General features: G+C 37.2%; 2 protein-coding genes across 3 annotated transcripts in view; both read right to left on the reverse strand.

The window, feature by feature from the left end:
• The window catches only part of itchb (itchy E3 ubiquitin protein ligase b), a 61,933-nt gene extending 50,369 nt beyond the window's left edge, over positions 1 to 11,564 (reverse strand). Inside the window, exons 1-2 of one of the 2 annotated variants that reach the window (XM_079802597.1) lie at positions 11,417 to 11,564; positions 260 to 350 (exon numbers count right to left, since the gene is read on the reverse strand). In XM_079802597.1, coding sequence (XP_079658723.1) covers positions 260 to 329 — 70 coding nt within the window. In that variant the 5' untranslated portion in view covers positions 330 to 350; positions 11,417 to 11,564. The remainder of the gene's footprint in view (positions 1 to 259; positions 351 to 11,416) is intronic. The other variant, XM_079802598.1, reaches the window with a different exon arrangement.
• A 1,212-nt stretch (positions 11,565 to 12,776) lies between these two features.
• On the reverse strand, positions 12,777 to 22,965 carry LOC307117212 (SLAM family member 9-like). The gene is made up of 5 exons (XM_079802004.1): positions 22,895 to 22,965; positions 21,616 to 21,939; positions 15,443 to 15,499; positions 15,022 to 15,261; positions 12,777 to 14,893 (listed from the first exon to the last, which is right to left on the reverse strand). Exons 1-5 carry the CDS (start codon positions 22,929 to 22,931, stop codon positions 14,751 to 14,753), a joined length of 801 nt encoding a protein of 266 aa, XP_079658130.1. The 5' UTR covers positions 22,932 to 22,965; the 3' UTR covers positions 12,777 to 14,750.
• Between the last annotated feature and the right edge of the window lie 1,062 nt (positions 22,966 to 24,027).

A 24,027-nucleotide genomic window follows, 5' to 3' on the forward strand; every position in this document is an offset into this window, starting at 1 on the left:
AATGTGTTCAAACTTTTGGCTGGTACTGTACTATAATATACACATAAATAAATAATATCGGCCGATATATCGGTATGGACATTTTTTTACACCCTAATATATCGGTTGGGCTCTAAAGTTTACTAATCTTCTATATTATACAGAAAGTAAGTATGAACATTTTTAATATTTCTTAGTATTTCTTTTAGCTCTGTTAGAAGTGAAATATGATCGTATATTAAGGAGGTGAGAGATTAAAGGAAGAATCAGATAAACATACCCATGATCTGCAGCTGTGCCTTCATAGGGAAGCCATTAGTAGGACCTGCTTTAGCGACACTGCAGGCCATGACATAGAGCTACGCTGAGACCTGCAAATACAACAGAAAATATTAATATTCTGGACGAGGAACGCACACATTCAAACGTGACGGACCTGCTTGATTGGACATAAAGTGTCAGACAAAAGCAATATACAGTTCTGCCATTTACTGTCAAAGATCTGCATGAATCTCACCAACAACATCATCAAATCCAGCAAAAGTGCTCATCTCACAGATTTTTACATGCAATATGTAAAAATTAATAACCCTGATAAAATGTACACCTTAACATCTCTTTTTTAGGAAGGTAACGTTTTGTAAAGAAGCTTCTTCTGCTCACCAAGACTCACCAAGAAAATTGTGAAATATTACTACAAATTAAAATGACTGTTTTCTATGTGAAGAATATATTGTAAAATGTAATTTTTTCCCCTAGGGCCCAGTGAAATATGTTTGATTTTTCCCAAAATTCTGTTCTTTCTGCTTGAATTTTTCTGGTTTCCGTTTTAATGATTAAATTAAATTGTATTAATCCAAAAGCAAGTCTTATTATTTGAAATCATGAAAAGTATACAATTTAACACCAATTTAGTAAAAAAAAAACATTTTTAGGGCCTTATGAAATGCATTTTATTATTTCTCAAATTCCATTTTTTTTTATCAAATTCTGTTTTCCGTTTTAATTTTCTGTATTCCATCTAAATGGTTGAATTAAATTTTAATAAACAAAAGCGTATAATTAGTTGAATGCAAAAAACAACTTAACTTAATTGATCTTTTTTTTTTTTTTACAATAACAGGGTTTTTTTTTCTTCCAGAAATTCTGTGTTGTGTATTTTAATTTATCTTTTAATCAAAAGAAAATAAAACCCTTTCATTGTTCAGGCAAACTGTTCAAATTAAAACATGAAAACATGGAAGAAAAATGGTGTGATTATTCCTTAAAAAATAGTTTTAATAATAATACTATTATTATTATACTATTACTACATTATAAGACTTGCATTCTACTGTACAACAGTAATATATTTCTGTCAAAATTTCTTCAAGTCAAACCGAACTTTTATTTTGACGGGTTGCCGTGATGACCTTTGAGTTTCCGTGTGTTTATGATATGACAGTTTCTCTAAAATTAAACAAATTAGTTCAATCAAATGAACTTTTATGAGTATTGAGAACTTTCTTTTTCTTTTGAGTTCTCAAAACTGACACATTTTAAGTAATCGGAGTTGTTTCATTGTTTTGAGTTCTATGAACTTGTTTTGTTTAATTTAGACAAACTTAAATTTAACCGAAACTGCGCTGGGATGTCTATTTCCCAGCATGCTTTGCCATGACACTCAAAAGGTACAGTAAATGCCAAAATTAGGTGTTATACTGTGTTTTTTTTGTGTGCAGGATAAACGTTAAGTGGGAGATTTAGTTGTGTTTACTGTTTTGCTATGCTAGTTTAGAAGAGTTTCTGTTATGTTGGTTCTAGGCCTGCCGCAATAATCAATATATCGATATATATCGCACAATATATGTACATGACCTCAATCATTTTTTGTGATGCAATGTATCGCCCATTATGTTTACATGATAATGAATGTCACCAACATTTTATTCGATTGTGCGTCATCTTGTATGTTTTCCGTGTTTTCTTGAACACTACTGACAGTTTGGAAGATTAAGCCCAAATGGACTCGATTTCAAAGCCACAATCCCCTGTTCTGGTGCACATATAAATGTCAACGCAGAATGACGAGTGTTAAAGCCGCTTCACAAGGGACATTTTTTATTTACCATTTATTCAATTTTTTTATTTAGTATAATGTATTTTTTACCCTTAATTTCCCTGATCTAAAGATAGGTCTACTTGTATTATTATGCTGTTATATTAGAATTATATATTCAGTGGCATAAAATTGTCTTAAAATGACAATAATATTGTTTATCGCAATTATTTCTGGAACGATATATTGCGAAACAAAAAGTAGTTATCGTGACAGGCCTATTTGGTTCAGTTATATTGTTTTTTGTAGGGTTAACATCATGGTAGTCTCGTGTAGCCAGACCTTCTGGACTCCATCGCATCTTTCATTGGTCAAGAACCGCCCAAGAGGACGTTTGACTGACATCATGTAAGGCAACCAATCACATGTTTAGGGCCGTGAAAATGTAAAGTCGATGTCCCTGCAATAATATAAATTGACGTGCATCTATAAATTACTCATTCAAGAATGTTGTGCAAGTTTACTGACACAATGGACTACATTTTTTAGAGAATAAGGCATATCTGAATATAAAAGAGCGCCCTACCCACATACATTGGAGTAAAGTGATAAAAAATGGTCTAATTTTACAGAAAACACTTTTAACACCGTCGTGGAATATTGCATATATTCTTATTGTATTTATTCACAATTTTATGATTAACATATATAAAAAAAAAAGTGATTTATTTTTTAATTAATTTGTTATTTGAAAATCTATAATTTTGAATCTGTTTGGTCTACATCCCTTCAGAAAGTTTCTGTTGATTCCACTAGTTGTCTTTAAAACAGGGGAAAAAATTTATTTTCTTGAAATTTCCTTCCAAAAAAAGTTATTGAGATTAATCTGTCCAAACTATCTAATAACTCGGCTGAAACGATTCCTCGAGTAACTCGAAATCAAAAAAGCATTGAGGCAAAATCATTTGCAGAAAGATTTGTGTGAGGACTTGCATACACCGCAGGGTTATATCCGCGGGTCAGGTGGGTAAAGTAATAAAAAGTAACATTATAAAAATTGGTAAAACGCAATGAATGTGTGTCATTATTTAACTTTGGGTTTCAGCTCACTGGTGATATCATTCAGTCTCGCTACTTTTAAATGAAGATAGCTGTGTGTTGAGCTTCAGGATGTGACGCTGAACATTTAAAACGCTTATAAGCTTCATTTGCGGCAGTTCACAGAACTTTGCGCATCAGCTGAAGAGAAACCAGCGCTCGAAACACATAACCAGCATGAATGAAGTTTGCACATGATTCACCGTCATTGTGATGTGTATAATGTTTAATGGGACTTTATATACTTGATATCACCGAAATACACCATTAAAATGTTCTCAAAGCTAAACAGATAGCAGAACGAGCTGTAATGGTGCGTTCACACTTGACGCGAATGAAGCGTTTCGCGCGAGTGATTTACATGTTAAGTCAATGCAGACGCGAACAGACATTCTGCGAAGCGAATGAGGCGATTCGCAGGAATGACACGGCACAAATTGAGCGTTTGACGTGCGAATGGCGCAAGTTGAAAAATCTGAACTTTGGCGGATATTCGCGCCGCGTTAACCAATCAGGAGCTTGCTCTAGTAGTGACAACAATGAGGAGAAAATCTGGTTTATATTAATCATATATTAATATCTGGTTCAGACAAGTGTGCATATGATTATCACTGTGATAACACTAAATGACATGAAACACAACCCAGTCTCTTTTTGTTAAATGCAAGTTTATGTATGATCAATAATACAAAAGTATAAGTAAAAGGTATAATAAGCTACACATGAAATAAAGCAAAAAATTCAGTCAAACATTCAAAGTCAGCGCTAGTCGGCTACAACGGTAACGTAAAGTTAAATATCCTAAAAATAAAAAAAGTAATGAAACTTCACTTTGCCTTCAGCCTAAACGATTTGCCAGGGAACAAATTATAGATCCATGAGAGCAAAGATCGGCCGTTACAAGACGAACTATATCTGGAGCCGCCACAGAGACATCAGAGCCAGCGGCAGAAGAACTGGCTGAGGAAAGGCTGCTCTCACCGGGTTAATGAGCGCCGCTGATCCACTGGAGCTCACACACACACACACACACCAGATCACATGTTCAAATAGACACTCTTTATATAAATAAACCACACATTTGAGCTTTAAACAACTACATTATCGACTGAAAAAGTCTTAAAACTAAGTTGTCACACATTAACAGTAGTATTTTTACAAAAACGACGTGTAAACACAGCCCATGTCAGCCATTTCTCAATGAGACGAGCCGCTGGCAGAAGCCCCGCCCATGAGGAGAATCACGCCTGTTGTGAAGTGAATGTCACGCGCGAATGAAGCGAGTAAACTCAATGTTCAAGCGTCCAATTTTGCACGAATAGCACGATTTATTCGCGTCATTCGCGTCCGGTGTGAACGCACCATAACTGTTGTGTGCACGTGTTTCGCAGTGCTCGTGCTTTCATTGATTTGCGTAATTTAAATTAGGGTGCAACGAAATTTCAGCCGCCGAAAATGTTCGGCCGAAAATGAATGTCACCCGCCCCTCGCATTCGTGCGCAAGCGCTTAGGTTTCACTCACAGTCGAGCAGTTATCACGCACGTCTGCCTATCAAAGATTAAGCATCGATACTGAAATATCTGAAACGATACGATGCTCCTTTCCTATAGTACTGATATCAGCTGCACTCTCCTCTCCAACCGACAGCGAGTTAATTCTACTCATTCCCGCAGATTTCGCGCTCGCAAGCACACACACACACCGCAATAAAGCCGCCTCTGACATACAAGGGCAAAAATTAGCTCCTTTTTTCAGCTTATTAATGGTTAAATACACTCAAAAATGTCTCAATGTCTCAATCTGGGTGAGTATTAACGTAAACAGTCGTAACCAGTTCAGGAAGAATGTGTAACAGGAACAGTGTTTGGGGTCCATGCGTGCGACGGGTCTTAAAAGGACAGCAGTTATTTATTATTCAAACTACAAAAAGACAATCCATCACTTAATGCTCTTGACTGATTTACTTGTGTAACTTTAATGGATTAATCTGTATTACATTTTTTACAATGAAAACATCTATGTGTGTGTGTGTGTGTGTGTGTGTGTGTGTGTGTGTGTGTGTGTGTGTGTGTGTGTGTGTGTGTGTGTGTGTGTGTGTGTGTGTGTGTGTGTGTGTGTGTGTGTGTGTGTGTGTGTGTGTGTGTATATATATATATATATATATATATATATATATATATATATATATATATATATATAATTTCGACTTCAGTTTCGGCTTCAGTTTCGATTTTCGGCCAAGTGCATCCTAAATTTTCGGTTTCGGCCCAGAATTTTTATTTCGGTGCATCACTAATTTAAATCTCACACTTTAATCACAGGCTATTCATAGCTCCTAACTTAATAAAACAAGCTGTGTTACTATGATGAATGATTAGCTCAAAATGTAGCCTAGATCTGTGCAACGAACTTTATCTGAATTAAACACAAACACACTCTCGTGTTTCCTCACGCTCCAGCGGTTACTCTGCATAGGTTGTCGACCTTGGTTTAGAAATGTAATTTCGCCAAATAAGGGTTTTTTAAAGCTACCTATACTTCAGTGTAGCTTATATGTTATGATAGCATCGCACTTAACACTGAAAATGTGAATAATTGTAATGTGACGCTCGGGTGCGGATCTAAAACAGAAAATCACAGGTGTGGGTGATGGTTTGTTTTTAACAGCGGATTCGGTGACGTTAGAGCTGGTCCGCGCATCTCTAGTTTGCGCATCTCTACTCTTGCTCTTGTTCCAAGTTTCCTTCCTGTCCAATATTTTTTGCTTCTTACAAAAGCCACAAAGCCTTCAGAAGATATAAAGGCTTGTCATGCCTGAGATGAAGCTGACACTTGAAAGTAAAGTTGTAAAATGTTTAGGCATTTATATTACTATTATTTTGATTTATAGGTTGTAGGTTTGATAGTCAATTTTAGTAATAGTAAATGTATTTTTTATTTATATATTTGCATTTTTAATATAATATGGGAATTGAATGCACTAAATTGGTTTAGTTTTCACAGATATTAATGTCTGCAATTTCTGCAATAAAACTTACAACTTACAATTTTTCTAAAAAGGAAACAAATTAGTTGTTCACTTTAAGATACCCGTCTTATTTTCTCTTGTATATTTAGAATTGTCTCTTTAATAAAGAAAAAGTACTTCTTATCCGATTAAGCGATGGAAAAATTGGTAGAATACTCGATTACTAAAATATTCCATAGCTACAGCCCTAATTGATTGACCTGCCGCTGGAAAATCGATATTACAGTGTGGTTTGGCCATGCTTGCTCACAGACATGTAAATATATATATAAAATATATATATAAAATATATAGCGTTTGAGGGTAGTAGCTACACAACGAGTTAGTGATCCGAACAGGAATATGACTCATGTGTTTGCTTGTTCAAAGGATTAATTTTCATCTTCGTGATTATTTTGATAATAACGTTACTGTACATAACATGTTGGATCGGTGAAATAAACTGCAAGTTGATATTCTTTAGGGTGAGAGTTTTCATTTGATATATGAGTTTGTGTGATATAAATATGAAATTTAATATTATTCATATTATTTTCTCAAGGGGGGGGGGGGGGTCATTGCGGGGGGTCAAATTCAGACCGTATTATCTTTTTCTATGTAACAAATGCAATAGCGATTGGGTCTATCAAGAAAGCTGAGGTTCTAATCCTTCAAATGATACCATATATGTCTAGTTTTGTGCTGCACAAGTTCGTTTTTTTATGTTTATGATGATGCAATATTGGGTTGGTGGGGGGGGGGGGTGCAGAGCTAAAGTGGTTTTAAAGAACGCGACACACACGTCTCACGGACATCCTGTAGAATTCAACCAATCAGATGACGACTTCGAAACTCCTGAAGTGTTTCCAGATAAGCGTGCCAATAAATGCGACGTTCAGTTAAAGCTAGTCAAGTTTCCACTACTAAAAATTTGAGCTGACATGGTATTTTTAAGTAAAATGTCAAATATTTCAAGTTCAGAGAAATTCTAATCTGCAAGTTCTGCTTACTTACACTTTACATGTCTAAACTTTAAAAATTTGCCCCATTTTTTGTTTTGTTTTGCCAACTTATTCGTGTTTTCAGTACAGACGGAACCTCGCATCTGCGCCATTAATTCACACAGAGACACGTAGAACATGTACACTTAAAAATAACCCAAGTTGGGTTAAAAATGGACTAACCCAGCGATTGGGTTATTTTAACCCACCAATTGAGTTGTTTTAAGCAAACATTTAACCCAACCGCTGGGTTAAAACAACCCAATTGCTGGGTTAATCCATTTTCAACCCAACTTGCGTTATTTTTAACCCAGCATTTTTTAGAGTGTAGGATTCATATTTAAATAGTGTTTTTGCGGTTTTATATACACAGCTACTTTTCTATATCGTGATGATTTATTCACCAAAAATGTATTCATCAAAAATTTGACAAAGTCCACATTATACACAATGTAAACCAGAATAAGTCGGCAAAACTCAAAAAAAATTAAGCCAATCAGCCTCCAATTCAAATGTAAAGTTTAAGTAAGCAGAACTGGCAGATTTGAATTGCTCTGAACTTGAAATATTTGACATTTTCCTTAAAAATATCGTGTAATCTCACATTTTTAGTAGTGGAAACTTGACAAGCTTTAACTAGCTAATTCAATTAATGCTACCTTGATAGAATTGAAGCTGTTAGAGCTGCAAAGGGTGGGCCAGCTCCATATTAAACCCTACGGATTAAGAATGGGATGGCATTAAAGTTCACGTGCATGTAAAGGCAGACGTCCCAAAACTTTTGGCAATATTGTGTGTCACTTCTCAAACTAATCACATGCTCCACTCGTCATCATGACGAAAACCCTAAAAAAACCAACATACAGAAACTCTTCTAAACTAGCATAACAAAACATTAAACACTACTAAACATTAATCTGGCACAAAAAAAACATTATATAACAGTTAATTTTGGCATTTGCCGCACCTTTTGAGTGTCAATGCAAAGCATGCTGGGAAATAGAAATCCCAGCCCAGTTTCGGTTAAATTTAAGTTAGTCTAAAATAAACAAAACAAGTTCATAAAACTCAAAACAATGAAACAACTCCGCTTACTTAAAATTTGTCAGTTTTGAGAACTCAAAAGAAAAAGAAAGTTCTCAATACTCATAAAAGTTCATTTGATTGAACTAATTTGTTTAATTTGAGTTGGCTCTACTCAAACCAATTGATTCAAATAAATTCAAAAGTTTTTCCACATCGCAGAAATCATAGGGACCACCTAAATATGTAAAAATGAAAAGCCCTAATAAAACGTAACTTCAGACACTGTACCATCTCTTTTAGGAAGGTAATGTTTTGTAAAGGCTGCATTTCTTTGATTAAAAATACAGTCAAATTGTAAAATATTATTGCAATTTAAAATAACATTTGTATGTGAATATATAGTAAAATGTAATTTATTCCCGTGATAATTTCAGCATCACTACTCCAGTCTTCAGTGTCACATGATCCTTCAGAAATCATTATAATATGAGGATTTGATGCTCAGGAAACATTTATGATTATTATCAATATTGAAAACAGTTCATACTTTTGTTTTCATGATTTTTTGATAAATAGAAAAGGCATTTATTTGACATAGAAATTATAAATGTCTTTACTGCAACAATTGAATGCATTCCTAAGTTATTTTTTTATACAAATGGTAAACTTTTACTATAACAAAATAAAAGTTACATTATCGCATTTTTTCTACTTGTATGGTGTGTTTTATTAATTTACTTTTTATCATATTATTCTAATAAAATGTATGAATGTATTACTTACTTAAATCAATTTACTTATTTTTACACTGCTTCTTATTATTTTTTAACAGACTATAAAATGATTAAAGGAAGATTCATCAGACTTTTGACAATGTTAGCATTTTTTTGCTTTTAAATTATTAAAAAAAAGGCTTAATTATTTAGAGGAACCAGAAAGATGCAAGAAATACAAATCTAGTAAAAGTAAACTACGTCAGATTGGAGGACTTTCACAAGACAGTAAAAAATTATGTTATTTTCCCCCCCTAAGGAATCTATGGCATATCCAACATGAAACAAATCAAGCTCACCATATTCCAAAATGATGAAACTAAATCCACAATCAGAGCAACCACATCTATCGAGGAGTGGAAAAAAGTGTGATTTCTTTAGCTTTGTTTCTGTCTGTGTTGTAAAGAGATCCCAGATTACAGGCGCTTGCTTGGCTCGATAACTTCTCCTCCAGTTACATCACAAAGCTTCACCCAGGACGCTCACGTGTCTCACACACACAAGAGTGAGATCTGAATAAACTTTCACTCCAGCTGATCTCTGGGTTAATTATTCATCACTGATCGTGTGTCTCGCCTCAATAGCAGCCGATCGACTATTACGACAGACGTTCCTTCATAATCTAAGCTTCTGCCTGATATATCTGCTCTTAAAGGAGCTGTGTGTCGCCTTCTCAACACCAACACTGTCTGTAAAGCTCAGTCTTTAGAGGTTAATCATTTGTAGGTTTGTCTACCTGAAGTCAAATTCTGACTCGGCCAATAGCGTGAGTTTGGGGGCGGGGCTACCTGTCAGGAGGAGGGAGGGAGTGTTTGTTTGTGATGACAAAAAACCACACAGAAGAACCCAAGAGATATCATATATCAGAGATTTGCCACCTAGCAACCGCGCAGAACACCCTAGCAACCGCATAGCAAGGCACTTTTTAATCCGAAAACTTCTCATTTATCTCTGAAAACACATCAATACTGCAGTGACGCTGATATCACGGTGCTTTAGTTTACCCTGCATTATATAATCAAATCCAAGTCTGCAACTAATGATTATTTTGATAAACGATCATTTGTTTCCTCGATTAATCAGATAATAAAGCCACACTTTATAATAAGCTTTCATCTGTTAACTATATATTAGTCAACAATGAACAATACTTCTACACTACAGCATATTATCTTAAATGCTAATCTTAAAATGTACTAACACGTTGATAAGATCAAAAGTTGTATCTGTTAACATTAGTTAATGCACTGTGAACATTAACAAATGTTGTGAGAATAACATTTATTTTAAATAAAATGTTATTTAAAAGTATTTAAATACAAATTTCATTAAATAAATAAATAAAAAATAAGAAATGCAGTATAAATATAAACGTAAAATAAATAAATAGTTATAGTGATAAAATAATAAGTAATAAAAATGAGCAATATTGAAATAAATAAATAAAGCAGTGTAAAAATAAATGTGAAGAATAAAAGTAACTAAATTGATTAAACTAAATACATTTTGATTTAAATAAATAATAAATTAATACATTTTATTAGAATAATTTGATTAAAAAAAACAAACATCAAACTTACACCTACAAGCAGAAAATAATAATAAAAAGTACCCTCACGAAAAATACCATGTTTTATTATAGTAAAGGTTAGTTTTTTGCTGGATAGATTACCATTTATACACCCACAGATTTACTACAAACACCATAGTTAAACTATAGCGTATTGTGTAGCAAAACTACGACTAATTTGTGGTTATAATGGAATAACCATGTTTTTCGGTTTTATTTGTAGTAAAACTATGGTTATAAGAGTAAATATTTTACACATTGATAATATATTTTCACTTATTGTTATTCTACATGAAAATACGCCTTTTTGAATTTAAAGATCCTATTTTGGGGGTCCAAGATGTATAAAAAGAGTGAAAAGGAAGCACTATACCATCTTAATAACATGATATCAAAGTACCACAGTATTACTATTCTGATTAATGCTGAGATGTATATAAAAACATATCACTATTCTGTTGACAGCGGTGGCTAATGACAAATGACAAATAACAAAACAGTTTAACCGGGGATATACCGCGGTATTTTTTGCTAATGATAATGGAGGACAGGTGAGCAGCTTCAGGACAAACCTGTTCAGCTGGGAAATATTTAAATCATCAAATGAGCCGAAACGAAAACCAACAACAAACTCGAAGCTGAACATCTGACATGGGGGTATTAACATGCCACATGTGTTCATACATGACCCGATAACGACTGTCAACAACAAACCCGCCACGGAAACACATATCAGGGCGCGTTGTCGGATTCCCTCCGGCTCTCGTTGTCAAACCTGAGCTTTTTATATGAGATTGAAATAGTCAATGTGATTAGTTAACCTGTCAACACGACTCAGTGTCACTATAACGCGATGTACACAGATAAGCACAAAAACACACGGTAAACTACGACACAGCCTCGATCTGACGCCCGTCTCTTACCCGAATGTATCTCTGGGTCAGATGAGAGACGCGAAGCCGAGCCGATCCGTCCTGAAATAGTTTATTACAGAATCCGTACCAAGCGACTCCGGCGGCTCAGATCAGGAATGAACTTCCGCCATCTTCACGGCAACACGTCATCAAAGACGCGGTCCTGAAATCCGCCCTTCCAGTCGGTCCGGAGTCCGTTTCACCGTTACTCCGCGCGGCGGCGCTCGGTGGCCCGGAGAGTCGGCTCTCGGTTGATCCGCGTTCAAATATCACGACGGTTTTGTGTTTACTACAGATGTTTAGTACGAGAAAGAGTTGCATCTTTCAAATCTGCTCATTTTACAGATTCGCTTAAGTCAAAAAACATTACAATTCGCTAAGGATTTCTATATGTAATGCTTTGTTTAAAAGTGCCTCATCTGGTAATCATAAACCACCGTGATTTGTTCATACGGATTATTGCTGAGAAAAGTAACAGATATTCTATCGTAGCCTACCTGAGTAATGAAACTGAGGCAACTTTGAATTAATAAAACGCATTAACGTAAAACCTTAACGTCGACCCCGGATATGTCTGATCTGTTAATCTGGAAAGCATCTGCTGTGTAAAAACATCTGACAAACATTTAAAAAAAAGCAGGTTTTTTTATACATTCTAAATCTCAAACATCTTAAAGACGTCTTCTAAATGTCTATATGACATCTGGATATGTCTACACTCCAATGCTGGGTTAAAAACAACCCAAGTTGGGTTGAAAATGCATGGACACACCCAGCGATTATTTTTAACCCATCGGTTGTTAAATGTTTGCCCAACGTGCTGGCAGTTTTATTTAACCTTTAACGATAATAATCAAAAGCTGAACATTTATAAAAAAGCAATTTAATAATGTATTGTTAATGTATTTATTTCATAGTTTATTGTTTAATTGTTATTCCTTAAACTTATTATAATGTTAATTTATTAAACATATTAATAAATGTTAATATCCAACATTTTGGGTTCATTTTAAGCAAGCAATACAGTCATTTTGAAACAATAGTTGAGTTAAATAAAACTACTAAATACAACTACAGGTTGGAGAAACAACCCAATTGCTGGGTTTGTCCATTTTCAACCCAACTTGGGTTGTTTTTAACCCAGCATTTAGTGTATTGCAGATTAGCAAACACTCTAAAAAAAAGAAAAAGTCCTACATATTGCAGATGTGAATGCAGCATCAAATAGACGTCTCCAAGATGTACTTGTGCCGTCTGGGTTCAGATCAATCGCACTTGATTTAAAAAAAAAGGCGGGATCTTCGTGCTCTACTAATTCTATTTTAAATAGCGCTTTTACTCTGAAACACTGAACAAAAGTAGGCAATTCAAGTTTTAGCCATAACTTTAATACATTATTAATGATTATAACAGTCAAACCGCCAAACATACAAATTAAAATTGCATATAGGGGAGAGTGGGGTAAGGTGAGCCAGTGAGTAACCTCTTTAGCTTGGCAACTGTACACTTTTTGTGAACATATATTTTGAAACCACCCATCATTTCTGCCAGACTGTTAAAGTAAGAAGCACATGAGCCACCCCTTTACTTTAAAAACAGTTTTTGGCTTGTCAAAGTAAAATTTTGGCATAACGGATGTAATGGCTGTTGCATAAAAGCAAATTTGCCCAGGTCTAAAATATTTATGATTGTTGATTTAACAATGTATAAAACAATGTAAATCATTCAGCTAAATATTAGCCTGAATTGGTAAGCTAGCTAGTTTTATCCAAAATGGCAGCTATAGAGCAAAGTGAGCCAAATTCTGTGGGGTAAATTGAGCCAGTGTTTTAACTTACCCCGCCATAAGGCACTGTAGTTAAGTTAAATCTCTTAAGTATAGACTGTATCATTTCAATGTAATGTTACACAAACAATTAAAGATATTGAAATTTCAACTTCACTTGGTTGGTTTTATGTTGTTTACGTTATATGACTATTCGTAAAAGTAAATTTGATTAGGTGTTTTTAAAAGAGGTAAATTACCTTTACAATTTCACATGGGTTTTATTCAGATTCAATTAGATGGTCCGTTTACACCCAGATGGTGCAAAACTTACCCACTGACTCGGATCAACTTACCCCTAACCTGGGGTAAATTGAGCCACAGGAAGCCATGTTTTTAGAACCCTTTGTCATAGATGTATTCTGATCATCAGTGTTGGGGAAAGTTGAAAAGTAATGCATTACATTATACCGCTACTCCCTTAAAAAGAAACTAATTGCGATACTTAGTTACATTTTAAGAAAAGTAATGCGTTACGCTACTTTTGCGTTACTTTTTCTCACCTGGGCTGGGCTTGATTTTTTTTGATAACAAAAAAGTTATATTTTTGGGCAAATGTAAAGGCCCTTTCACACCAAAATTGAAATAATAAGGCTGAAGGAAAAGCAAACTAGAGTAGAGGGCGCAGCTCAAACTAACCTTTCAGCTGTGCTGCCATTCTGGAGAAAGTTTAACTCTTTAAAAACAAAGAATCTAATGTAATTTTTGCTTGTTTAACTGAATCACCGAAGGTCAGCAGCAAGACATTGGTCAATAAACAGATATTCAAAGCATACAAATATTTGTTTTATTTAACATATTTAATAATTGGAGGTTTTTGTGCAAGTGAGATGAAATACACATTTCGTCTAGAAATACAATAACCATCATGTGTACACACAGCGCATCCGTGCTTACTCACAATTTTTTTCAAAATGGGTATAAGAGAGCGTCAGTCAATAAATGGGAAAGCTAAGTTACTTGCGTTACTTATTTGAAAAAGTAACTAACGATATTTTGTTGTAGATTTAAAAGTAATGCGTAACTTTACTAGTTACCTGAGAAAGTAATCTGATTACATAACTTGAGCTACTTGTAATGTGTTACCCCAACACTGCTGATCATTTAAAAATGATAGCAAACATGAAATATAATACTTTAGATAATTTCATTGTACCTTTACTCTTTGTACTCTATTGTACTCTTATCTGGAGGACCACATTAGTAAAAAAAAGTGGCTCATCTTACCCCACTCTCCCCTACATAATTAATCATTATTATTCATTATAACAGCCAAACCGCACAAAAGACAAATTACAATTGCATATACTCACACATACATATATATTTAGGTTAGTATGTACGTAAAAGTGTGCATTTAGGTCACAACGCATGGGCGACTGTAGGCCACTACATATCATTTTACAGACCTTTACCTTTATCCAAAGTAATAAATAAGATGCTTTACACATCAACTCTTTACCCTGCAAACCTCCTTCAAATGTCAAAGTTCACACCCAGCAAACTCTCAAAAAAGTATCAGCACACAGAAACAGCAGCTCTTCTCTGAGCCGAGCAGAACCTCACATGCTCAACCAGAAAGAAAACAGTGCCAATTCCCACCAGACCAGACAGAACCAGTCGAATCAGAGCTTCAGTGTCGCCACAATGATCCGGACAATCTGAAAGAGAAGAGACTTCCTCATGAACATCTTCTGTCTCATTAAAGGTTCTTGTTCGTGGAAAAACAGACACTGCACAGAGGTCACTGTGGCAGGAAGAGAGTTTTGTGGTAAATGAGTTTTCCTACCTTCATGTCGTGGGCAGATCTCTTTCCTGTGGAGACGGACGCTCTTATTGTTCGCTGGATTTGCAGCCGTGCAGCTGTAGATCTCTGGATCATTATAATGAAGCTCTAATGGTAAACTGAGGTTGATGCTGAGATCAGGATTGTTGATCTGGTTCACCATTTCACCCCCTTTATACCATGAGATGGACACGTCTCGATCATTTCTCACAGAGCAGAGCACAAAACAGAAATCCTCTTCTCCTGGTGTAGATATGTTTTGCACAGGTTACATTTCAATGTTAAGCTTCAGGAGGTCTTTATTCTCAGTATTTATGGCTTTAATAAACAAATTCCTGCCCCTTTCACCCAGCAATGCTTTAGAGGTCAGGAGAGGGACCTTACAAGACAAGATAGCAACTGAATAAACTAGCTTAAGACTCACCTGATGATTGGTTAGTAACCGATGAGTTGCTCTCAATAACAGGTACAGAGACAGGTGCTTTAGGACAAGAGAAAACATGTACATTGTTTAATAAGACCATTGGTAGAAACCATATGAGATTTATTCATTAAAAGGATAGTTCACACGAAAATTAACCTCATGGGTTCTTGCTGAAGCTCAAACGTGATGCGTAACACGAGAATGAACCTCATTGGTTCTTGAGAAGCTCAAACGTGCTGAGTAACACCAGAAGGAACCTCATTGGTTCTTGAGAAGCTCAAACGTGATGCGTAACACGAGAAGGAACCTCATTGGTTCTTGAGAAGCTCAAACGTGATGCGTAACACGAGAAGGAACCTCATTGGTTCTTGAGAAGCTCAAACGTGCTGAGTAACACCAGAAGGAACCTCATTGGTTCTTGAGAAGCTCAAACGTGCTGAGTAACACCAGAAGGAACCTCATTGGTTCTTGAGAAGCTCAAACGTGATGCGTAACACGAGAAGGAACCTCATTGGTTCTTGAGAAGCTCAAACGTGATGCGTAACACGAGAAGGAACCTCATTGGTTCTTGAGAAGCTCAAACGTGATGCGTAACACGAGAAGGAACCTCATTGGTTCTTGAGAAGCTCAAACGTGATGCGTAACACGAGAATTAACCTCATTGGTTCTTGAGAAGCTCAAACGTGATGCGTAACACGAGAATGAACCTCATTGGTTCTAGAGAAGCTCAAACGTGCTGCGTAACACAAGAATGAACCTCATTGGTTCTTGAGAAGCTCAAACATGATGCGTAACACCAGAATGAACCTCATTGGTTCTAGAGAAGCTCAAACGTGATGCGTAACATGAGAATGAACCTCAGTGGTTCTAGAGAAGCTCAAACGTGATGCGTAACACCAGAATGAACCTCATTGGTTCTAGAGAAGCTCAAACGTGATGCGTAACATGAGAATGAACCTCATTGGTTCTAGAGAAGCTCAAACGTGATGCGTAACATGAGAATGAACCTCAGTGGTTCTAGAGAAGCTCAAACATGATGCGTAACACCAGAATGAACCTCATTGGTTCTAGAGAAGCTCAAACGTGATGCGTAACATGAGAATGAACCACAGTGGTTCTAGAGAAGCTCAAACGTGATGCGTAACACCAGAATGAACCTCATTGGTTCTAGAGAAGCTCAAACGTGATGCGTAACATGAGAATGAACCTCAGTGGTTCTAGAGAAGCTCAAACGTGATGCGTAACATGAGAATGAACCTCAGTGGTTCTAGAGAAGCTCAAACATGATGCGTAACACCAGAATGAACCTCATTGGTTCTAGAGAAGCTCAAATGTGATGCGTAACATGAGAATGAACCTCAGTGGTTCTTGAGAAGCTCAAACATGATGCGTAACACCAGAAGGAACCTCATTGGTTCTTGAGAAGCTCAAACGTGATGCGTAACACGAGAATGAACCTCAGTGGTTCTAGAGAAGCTCAAACGTGATGCGTAACATGAGAATGAACCTCAGTGGTTCTTGAGAAGCTCAAACATGATGCGTAACACCAGAATGAACCTCATTGGTTCTAGAGAAGCTCAAACGTGATGCGTAACACCAGAATGAACCTCATTGGTTCTAGAGAAGCTCAAACGTGCTGCGTAACACCAGAATGAACCTCATTGGTTCTAGAGAAGCTCAAACGTGATGCGTAACACCAGAATGAACCTCATTGGTTCTAGAGAAGCTCAAACGTGATGCGTAACACGAGAATGAACCTCAGTGGTTCTAGAGAAGCTCAAACGTGATGCGTAACACGAGAATGAACCTCATTGGTTCTAGAGAAGCTCAAACGTGATGCGTAACATGAGAATGAACCTCATTGGTTCTAGAGAAGCTCAAACGTGATGCGTAACACAAGAATGAACCTCATTGGTTCTTGAGAAGCTCAAACGTGATGCGTAACATGAGAATGAACCTCATTAGTTCTAGAGAAGCTCAAACGTGATGCGTAACACCAGAAGGAACCTCATTGGTTCTTGAGAAGCTCAAACGTGATGCGTAACACGAGAATGAACCTCATTGGTTCTTGAGAAGCTCAAACGTGATGCGTAACATGAGAATGAACCTCATTGGTTCTAGAGAAGCTCAAACGTGATGCGTAACACAAGAATGAACCTCATTTGGTTCTTGAGAAACTCAAACGTGATGCGTAACACAAGAATGAACCTCATTGGTTCTAGAGAAGCTCAAACGTGATGCGTAACACCAGAAGGAACCTCAGTGGTTCTAGAGAAGCTCAAACGTGCTGCGTAACATGAGAATGAACCTCATTGGTTCTAGAGAAGCTCAAACGTGATGCGTAACACGAGAATGAACCTCATTGGTTCTTGAGAAGCTCAAACGTGATGCGTAACATGAGAATGAACCTCATTGGTTCTAGAGAAGCTCAAACGTGATGCGTAACACAAGAATGAACCTCATTTGGTTCTTGAGAAGCTCAAACGTGATGCGTAACACAAGAATGAACCTCATTGGTTCTAGAGAAGCTCAAACGTGATGCGTAACACCAGAAGGAACCTCAGTGGTTCTTGAGAAGCTCAAACGTGATGCGTAACATGAGAATGAACCTCATTGGTTCTAGAGAAGCTCAAACGTGATGCGTAACACAAGAATGAACCTCATTGGTTCTTGAGAAGCTCAAACGTGATGCGTAACACCAGAAGGAACCTCAGTGGTTCTAGAGAAGCTCAAACGTGCTGCGTAACACCAGAATGAACCTCATTGGTTCTAGAGAAGCTCAAACATGATGCGTAACACCAGAATGAACCTCATTGGTTCTAGAGAAGCTCAAACGTGATGCGTAACATGAGAATGAACCTCATTGGTTCTAGAGAAGCTCAAACGTGAAGCGTAACACGAGAATGAACCTCATTGGTTCTAGAGAAGCTCAAACGTGATGCGTAACACCAGAATGAACCGCAGTGGTTCTTGCTGAATCTCAAACGTGCTGCGTAACACGAGAATGAACCTCAGTGGTTCTAGAGAAGCTCAAACGTGATGCGTAACACCAGAAGGAACCTCATTGGTTCTTGAGAAGCTCAAACGTGATGCGTAACACCAGAAGGAACCTCATTGGTTCTAGAGAAGCTCAAACGTGATGCGTAACACAAGAATGAACCTCATTGGTTCTAGAGAAGCTCAAACGTGATGCGTAACACAAGAATGAACCTCATTGGTTCTTGCTGAAGCTCAAATGTGCTGCGTAACACCAGAATGAACCTCATTGGTTCTTGCTGAAGCTCAAACGTGTTGCGTAACACCAGAATTAACCTCATTGGTTCTAGAGAAGCTCAAACGTGCTGAGTAACACCAGAATGAACCTCATTGGTTCTTGCTGAAGCTCAAACGTACTGAGTAACACCAGAAGGAACCTCATTGGTTCTTGAGAAGCTCAAACGTGCTGAGTAACACCAGAATGAACCTCATTGGTTCTTGCTGAAGCTCAAACGTGTTGCGTAACACCAGAATGAACCTCATTGGTTCTTGCTGAAGCTCAAACGTGCTGAGTAACACTAGAATGAACCTCATTGGTTCTTGAGAAGCTCAAACGTGCTGAGTAACACCAGAAGGAACCTCATTGGTTCTTGCTGAAGCTCAAACGTGCTGAGTAACACCAGAATGAACCTCGTTGGTTCTAGAGAAGCTCAAACGTGCTGAGTAACACCAGAAGGAACCTCATTGGTTCTTGCTGAAGCTCAAACGTGCTGAGTAAGACCAGAATGAACCTCATTGGTTCTAGAGAAGCTCAAACGTGCTGAGTAACACCAGAAGGAACCTCATTGGTTCTTGCTGAAGCTCAAACGTGCTGAGTAACACCAGAAGGAACCTCATTGGTTCTTGCTGAAGCTCAAACGTGCTGAGTAACACTAGAATGAACCTCATTGGTTCTAGAGAAGCTCAAACGTGCTGAGTAACACCAGAAGGAACCTCATTGGTTCTTGCTGAAGCTCAAACGTGCTGAGTAAGACCAGAATGAACCTCATTGGTTCTTGCTGAAGCTCAAACGTGCTGCGTAACACCAGAAGGAACCTCATTGGTTCTCGCTGAAGCTCAAACGTGCTGAGTAACACTAGAATGAACCTCATTGGTTCTAGAGAAGCTCAAACGTGCTGAGTAACACCAGAAGGAACCTCATTGGTTCTTGCTGAAGCTCAAACGTGCTGAGTAAGACCAGAATGAACCTCATTGGTTCTTGCTGAAGCTCAAATGTGCTGCGTAACACCAGAAGGAACCTCATTGGTTCTTGAGAAGCTCAAACGTGCTGAGTAACACCAGAATGAACCTCATTGGTTCCTGCTGAAGCTCAAACGTGATGCGTAACACCAGAATTTATTTATTTATTTATTTGATATGGACATAACAACAGCATTGGGCAAACCAGATACATTGTTTCTAGTGTTATAGCAAAACTGCTAATTTAAAACACTTGTCCATAGAATGAACCTCATTGGTTCTTGCTGAAGCTCAAACGTGCTACGTAACACCAGAATGAACCTCATTGGTTCTCGCTGAAGCTCAAATGTGCTGCGTAAAAGTAGAATGAACCTCATTGGTTCTTGCTGAAGCTCAAACGTGCTGCGTAACACCAGAAGGAACCTCATTGGTTCTCGCTGAAGCTCAAATGTGCTGCGTAACATCAGAAGGAACCTCATTGGTTCTTGCTGAAGCTCAAATGTGCTGCATAACACCAGAAGGAACCTCATTGGTTCTTGCTGAAGCTCAAATGTGCTGCGTAAAACTAGAATGAACCTCATTGGTTCTTGCTGAAGCTCAAATGTGCTGCATAACACCAGAAGGAACCTCATTGGTTCTTGCTGAAGCTCAAATGTGCTGCGTAAAACTAGAATGAACCTCATTGGTTCTTGCTGAAGCTCAAATGTGCTGCGTAAAACTAGAATGAACCTCATTGGTTCTTGAGAAGCTCAAACGTGCTGAGTAAGACCAGAATGAACCTCATTGGTTCTTGCTGAAGCTCAAATGTGCTGCGTAAAACTAGAATGAACCTCATTGGTTCTAGAGAAGCTCAAACGTGCTGCGTAACACCAGAAGGAACCTCATTGGTTCTTGAGAAGCTCAAACGTGCTGAGTAACACCAGAATGAACCTCATTGGTTCTAGAGAAGCTCAAACGTGATGCGTAACACGAGAAGGAACCTCATTGGTTCTAGAGAAGCTCAAACGTGCTGAGTAACACCAGAAGGAACCTCATTGGTTCTTGCTGAAGCTCAAACGTGATGCGTAACACCAGAATGAACCTCATTGGTTCTTGCTGAAGCTCAAACGTGATGCGTAACACCAGAAGGAACCTCATTGGTTCTTGAGAAGCTCAAACGTGATGCGTAACACCAGAAGGAACCTCAATGGTTCCTGCTGAAGCTCAAACGTGATGCGTAACACCAGAAGGAACCTCATTGGTTCTTGCTGAAGCTCAAACGTGCTGAGTAACACCAGAAGGAACCTCATTGGTTCTTGCTGAAGCTCAAACGTGCTGCGTAACACCAGAAGGAACCTCATTGGTTCTTGAGAAGCTCAAACGTGCTGAGTAACACCAGAAGGAACCTCATTGGTTCCTGCTGAAGCTCAAACGTGATGCGTAACACCAGAAGGAACCTCATTGGTTCTTGCTGAAGCTCAAACGTGCTGAGTAACACCAGAAGGAACCTCATTGGTTCCTGCTGAAGCTCAAACGTGATGCGTAACACCAGAAGGAACCTCATTGGTTCTTGCTGAAGCTCAAACGTGCTGCGTAACACCAGAAGGAACCTCATTATGTGTGAGTTGAATACTGTTTATATGTGAATAAAAGCCTAAGTTCAAACTGTTCATCATATAAAGCGATCAAGTCTCTTCAGGAAATTTTGACTAAACCACTCAATTCATGTGGATTTTATGGTCTCTTTATGACCTTTTTGAAGCGTCAAAGTGGTAGTTGCGTAGGTGTCAATGGAGAGATCGAAATCTCTAAGATTTAATCAGAAAGATCTTCATTTTTGTTGTGAAGATGAACAAGGTCTTGGAACGACATGAGAGCTTGAGATAAATTTTTGGGTGAACTAACCTTTTAAATGACTTCCTTTATCTACGACACATGATAATAATGTAATGTATAAAAATGCAGCAGCAGTGACTTACTATACACATTCACTTTGAACTTCTTATCAAAGATTTCTAACCCGATGGTGAGAGACACTTCATAAGCTCCAGAATCACTGGTAATGAGGTTCCTAATGGTCAGTGATCCACTCTCTTGATCTAGACGCAATCTTTTAGCGAGTTTATCGTCAAAGCGGGTTAAACCGTCTCCACTATTCATCTGTGCTAAACGGTTGGAATAATTGCCACTTTTAAAAAACCACATTGTCTCAGAGTCTGTCTTCAGCTGAGTTCCTGTATGTAGAGTCAGAACGTCTCCCTCCAACGCTGTCTTTACCTCATCCCACTGACCATTCGCCAGATCTGAAACAAAGGGAAAGTGCATTAAATATGGGTCATATGCTGTTGGATTGGTATTCTTATTCCTCAGAAGTCAAGAATGACAGATTACAATTGTTTAAAGAAGCACTTGTGATAAGTCTCTGCAGATATTCCCAAGCAATTTGATAAGTACACTCTAAAAATGCTGGATTAAAAATAACCCAAGTTGGGTTGAAAATGGACTCACAGAGCAAATGGGTTGTTTTAACCCAGCGGTTGGGTTAAATGTTTGCTTAAAACAACCCAATTGCTTGGTTAGTCAATTTTCTACCCAACTTGGGTTATTTTTAACCCAGCATTTTTTAGAGTGTATTTGAAATGGTCTATATATGGAGGATACATCTGTTTATTTGTCCTTCATTGTATATCTGTACAATTGTTTCCATTGTAGGTGAGATTTCCTCTGAACCACAAGAGGAAATGTTCATTATCAGTTCTCAGATCATCACCCCTCTGTTATATACATATATTTCTCACTTTTGCTTTCATGGAACACCAAGAGGAACCTACTGGGTTTTTCCAGACTTCAGACATTTCTTCAAAATACATTTGAACATCAAATTACTCTTATAATATTTACTTTACAGCTCGTGCTTCAAAGGTACTGAACATATCACACACTAACCCTCACGATTAAGAACATTTATAGATCTATGAAAATGTGGAACAGTGATTGTTCATTTTGATGTGAATATGAAGTTATATTAAACACATTTACTCTTAAAATAGTTTGTTAAAGAGATTTAACATGCCCTAAAGTGAAAGAAATGAAATATAGGTCATACAGGAACCATACATCAGTGCTGCAATACTACATTTCAAGAATAGAAAAGTACAAAAAGGTACAAAATAAGTGCAAAGACTGAATGTGTGTTCAAGAGAGCAATCAGAGAGCACAATACATTTAATGAAAGGGGAAAAAAACTAGATATCTTACCTTTAACACTGATGAAAAACACAATGAAAACCCACATCCTGATGAATGTGTTTGTGCCTTCTCTTGATGAGGCATCTGGAGCTCACTCGAGCAGTGTGAACATGTGACATCTTCTCGACATTCGGTTTCATCAGGAAGTGACATTGAAACCAGTTACGCCAACTTATCCAGCAAAAGCATAGGCTATTTAAACACTTTAAAACATGTTTGAAATTGATATAAAATATTAATTAATAATATATAAAAAATTTCACTTTTGGTCATTGTATAGAACGGAAAAAAAATTTCTAACTTTTTTATTCACGTTTTATATGAGTTCTCATAAACCGAATAGGTAACATCAGTGCAGGTCAATCAAAAAGCCTGACTGAAAATATTAGACTTCTCAAAGTAATATTTAAATCTCTTTTGATACTTCCTGTCCATAAATTATAGAAGGGTTGGTTACCTTATCTACTCTTTACTTTAAAGGATATCATTTTCATTTTTGGGTGAACTGTCATCATTTAAACTGGGCTTTAGACTGGGCTAGGAGTTTATCCTTACACTCGAAAAAAAAAGGTTCTATATGGCACCAAAAATGGTTCTTCGTCGTAATCATAGAGGAACCACTTTTGGTGCTATATAGCACCATATCTTAACATGTTCTGCGGTGCTATATAGCGCCTTAGTTATCGGTGCTATATAGCACCTTAGTCAAAGAACCGGTGAAGAACCACTGAACCACCACTGAAGTACCAAAAGTGGTGCTATATAGCACTTAAAAAGGTTCCCCTATGATTACGAGCCAAGAACCATTTTTGGTGCCATATAGAACCTTTTTTTTTTAGTGTACTGATTATCAAATATGGTGGCATCACTCACATAAGGAGAATCTTCACAGATTATTTTTCTCTCAGACCTCAAACATGCACACACTACAATTAGGGTGACCACCATCGAATAAAACAAATGTGGGACGATTACTAAGTTTGTGTGGGACAATGTGGGACATGTTATACCAACACTAAAACATAACCTGAAACGGTTATATAATGTCTATCTAACTTAATTAAAAAAAAAATGTATTCTACATTTCAGCTGATAAAAATACTTTGTCCTTTAGTCCCTTCCAGAAAACACCATTGCATTGC

Source organism: Gobio gobio (genome assembly GCF_949357685.1).
Source record: "Gobio gobio genome assembly, chromosome: 21".
Taxonomy (NCBI): Eukaryota; Metazoa; Chordata; class Actinopteri; order Cypriniformes; family Gobionidae; genus Gobio; species Gobio gobio.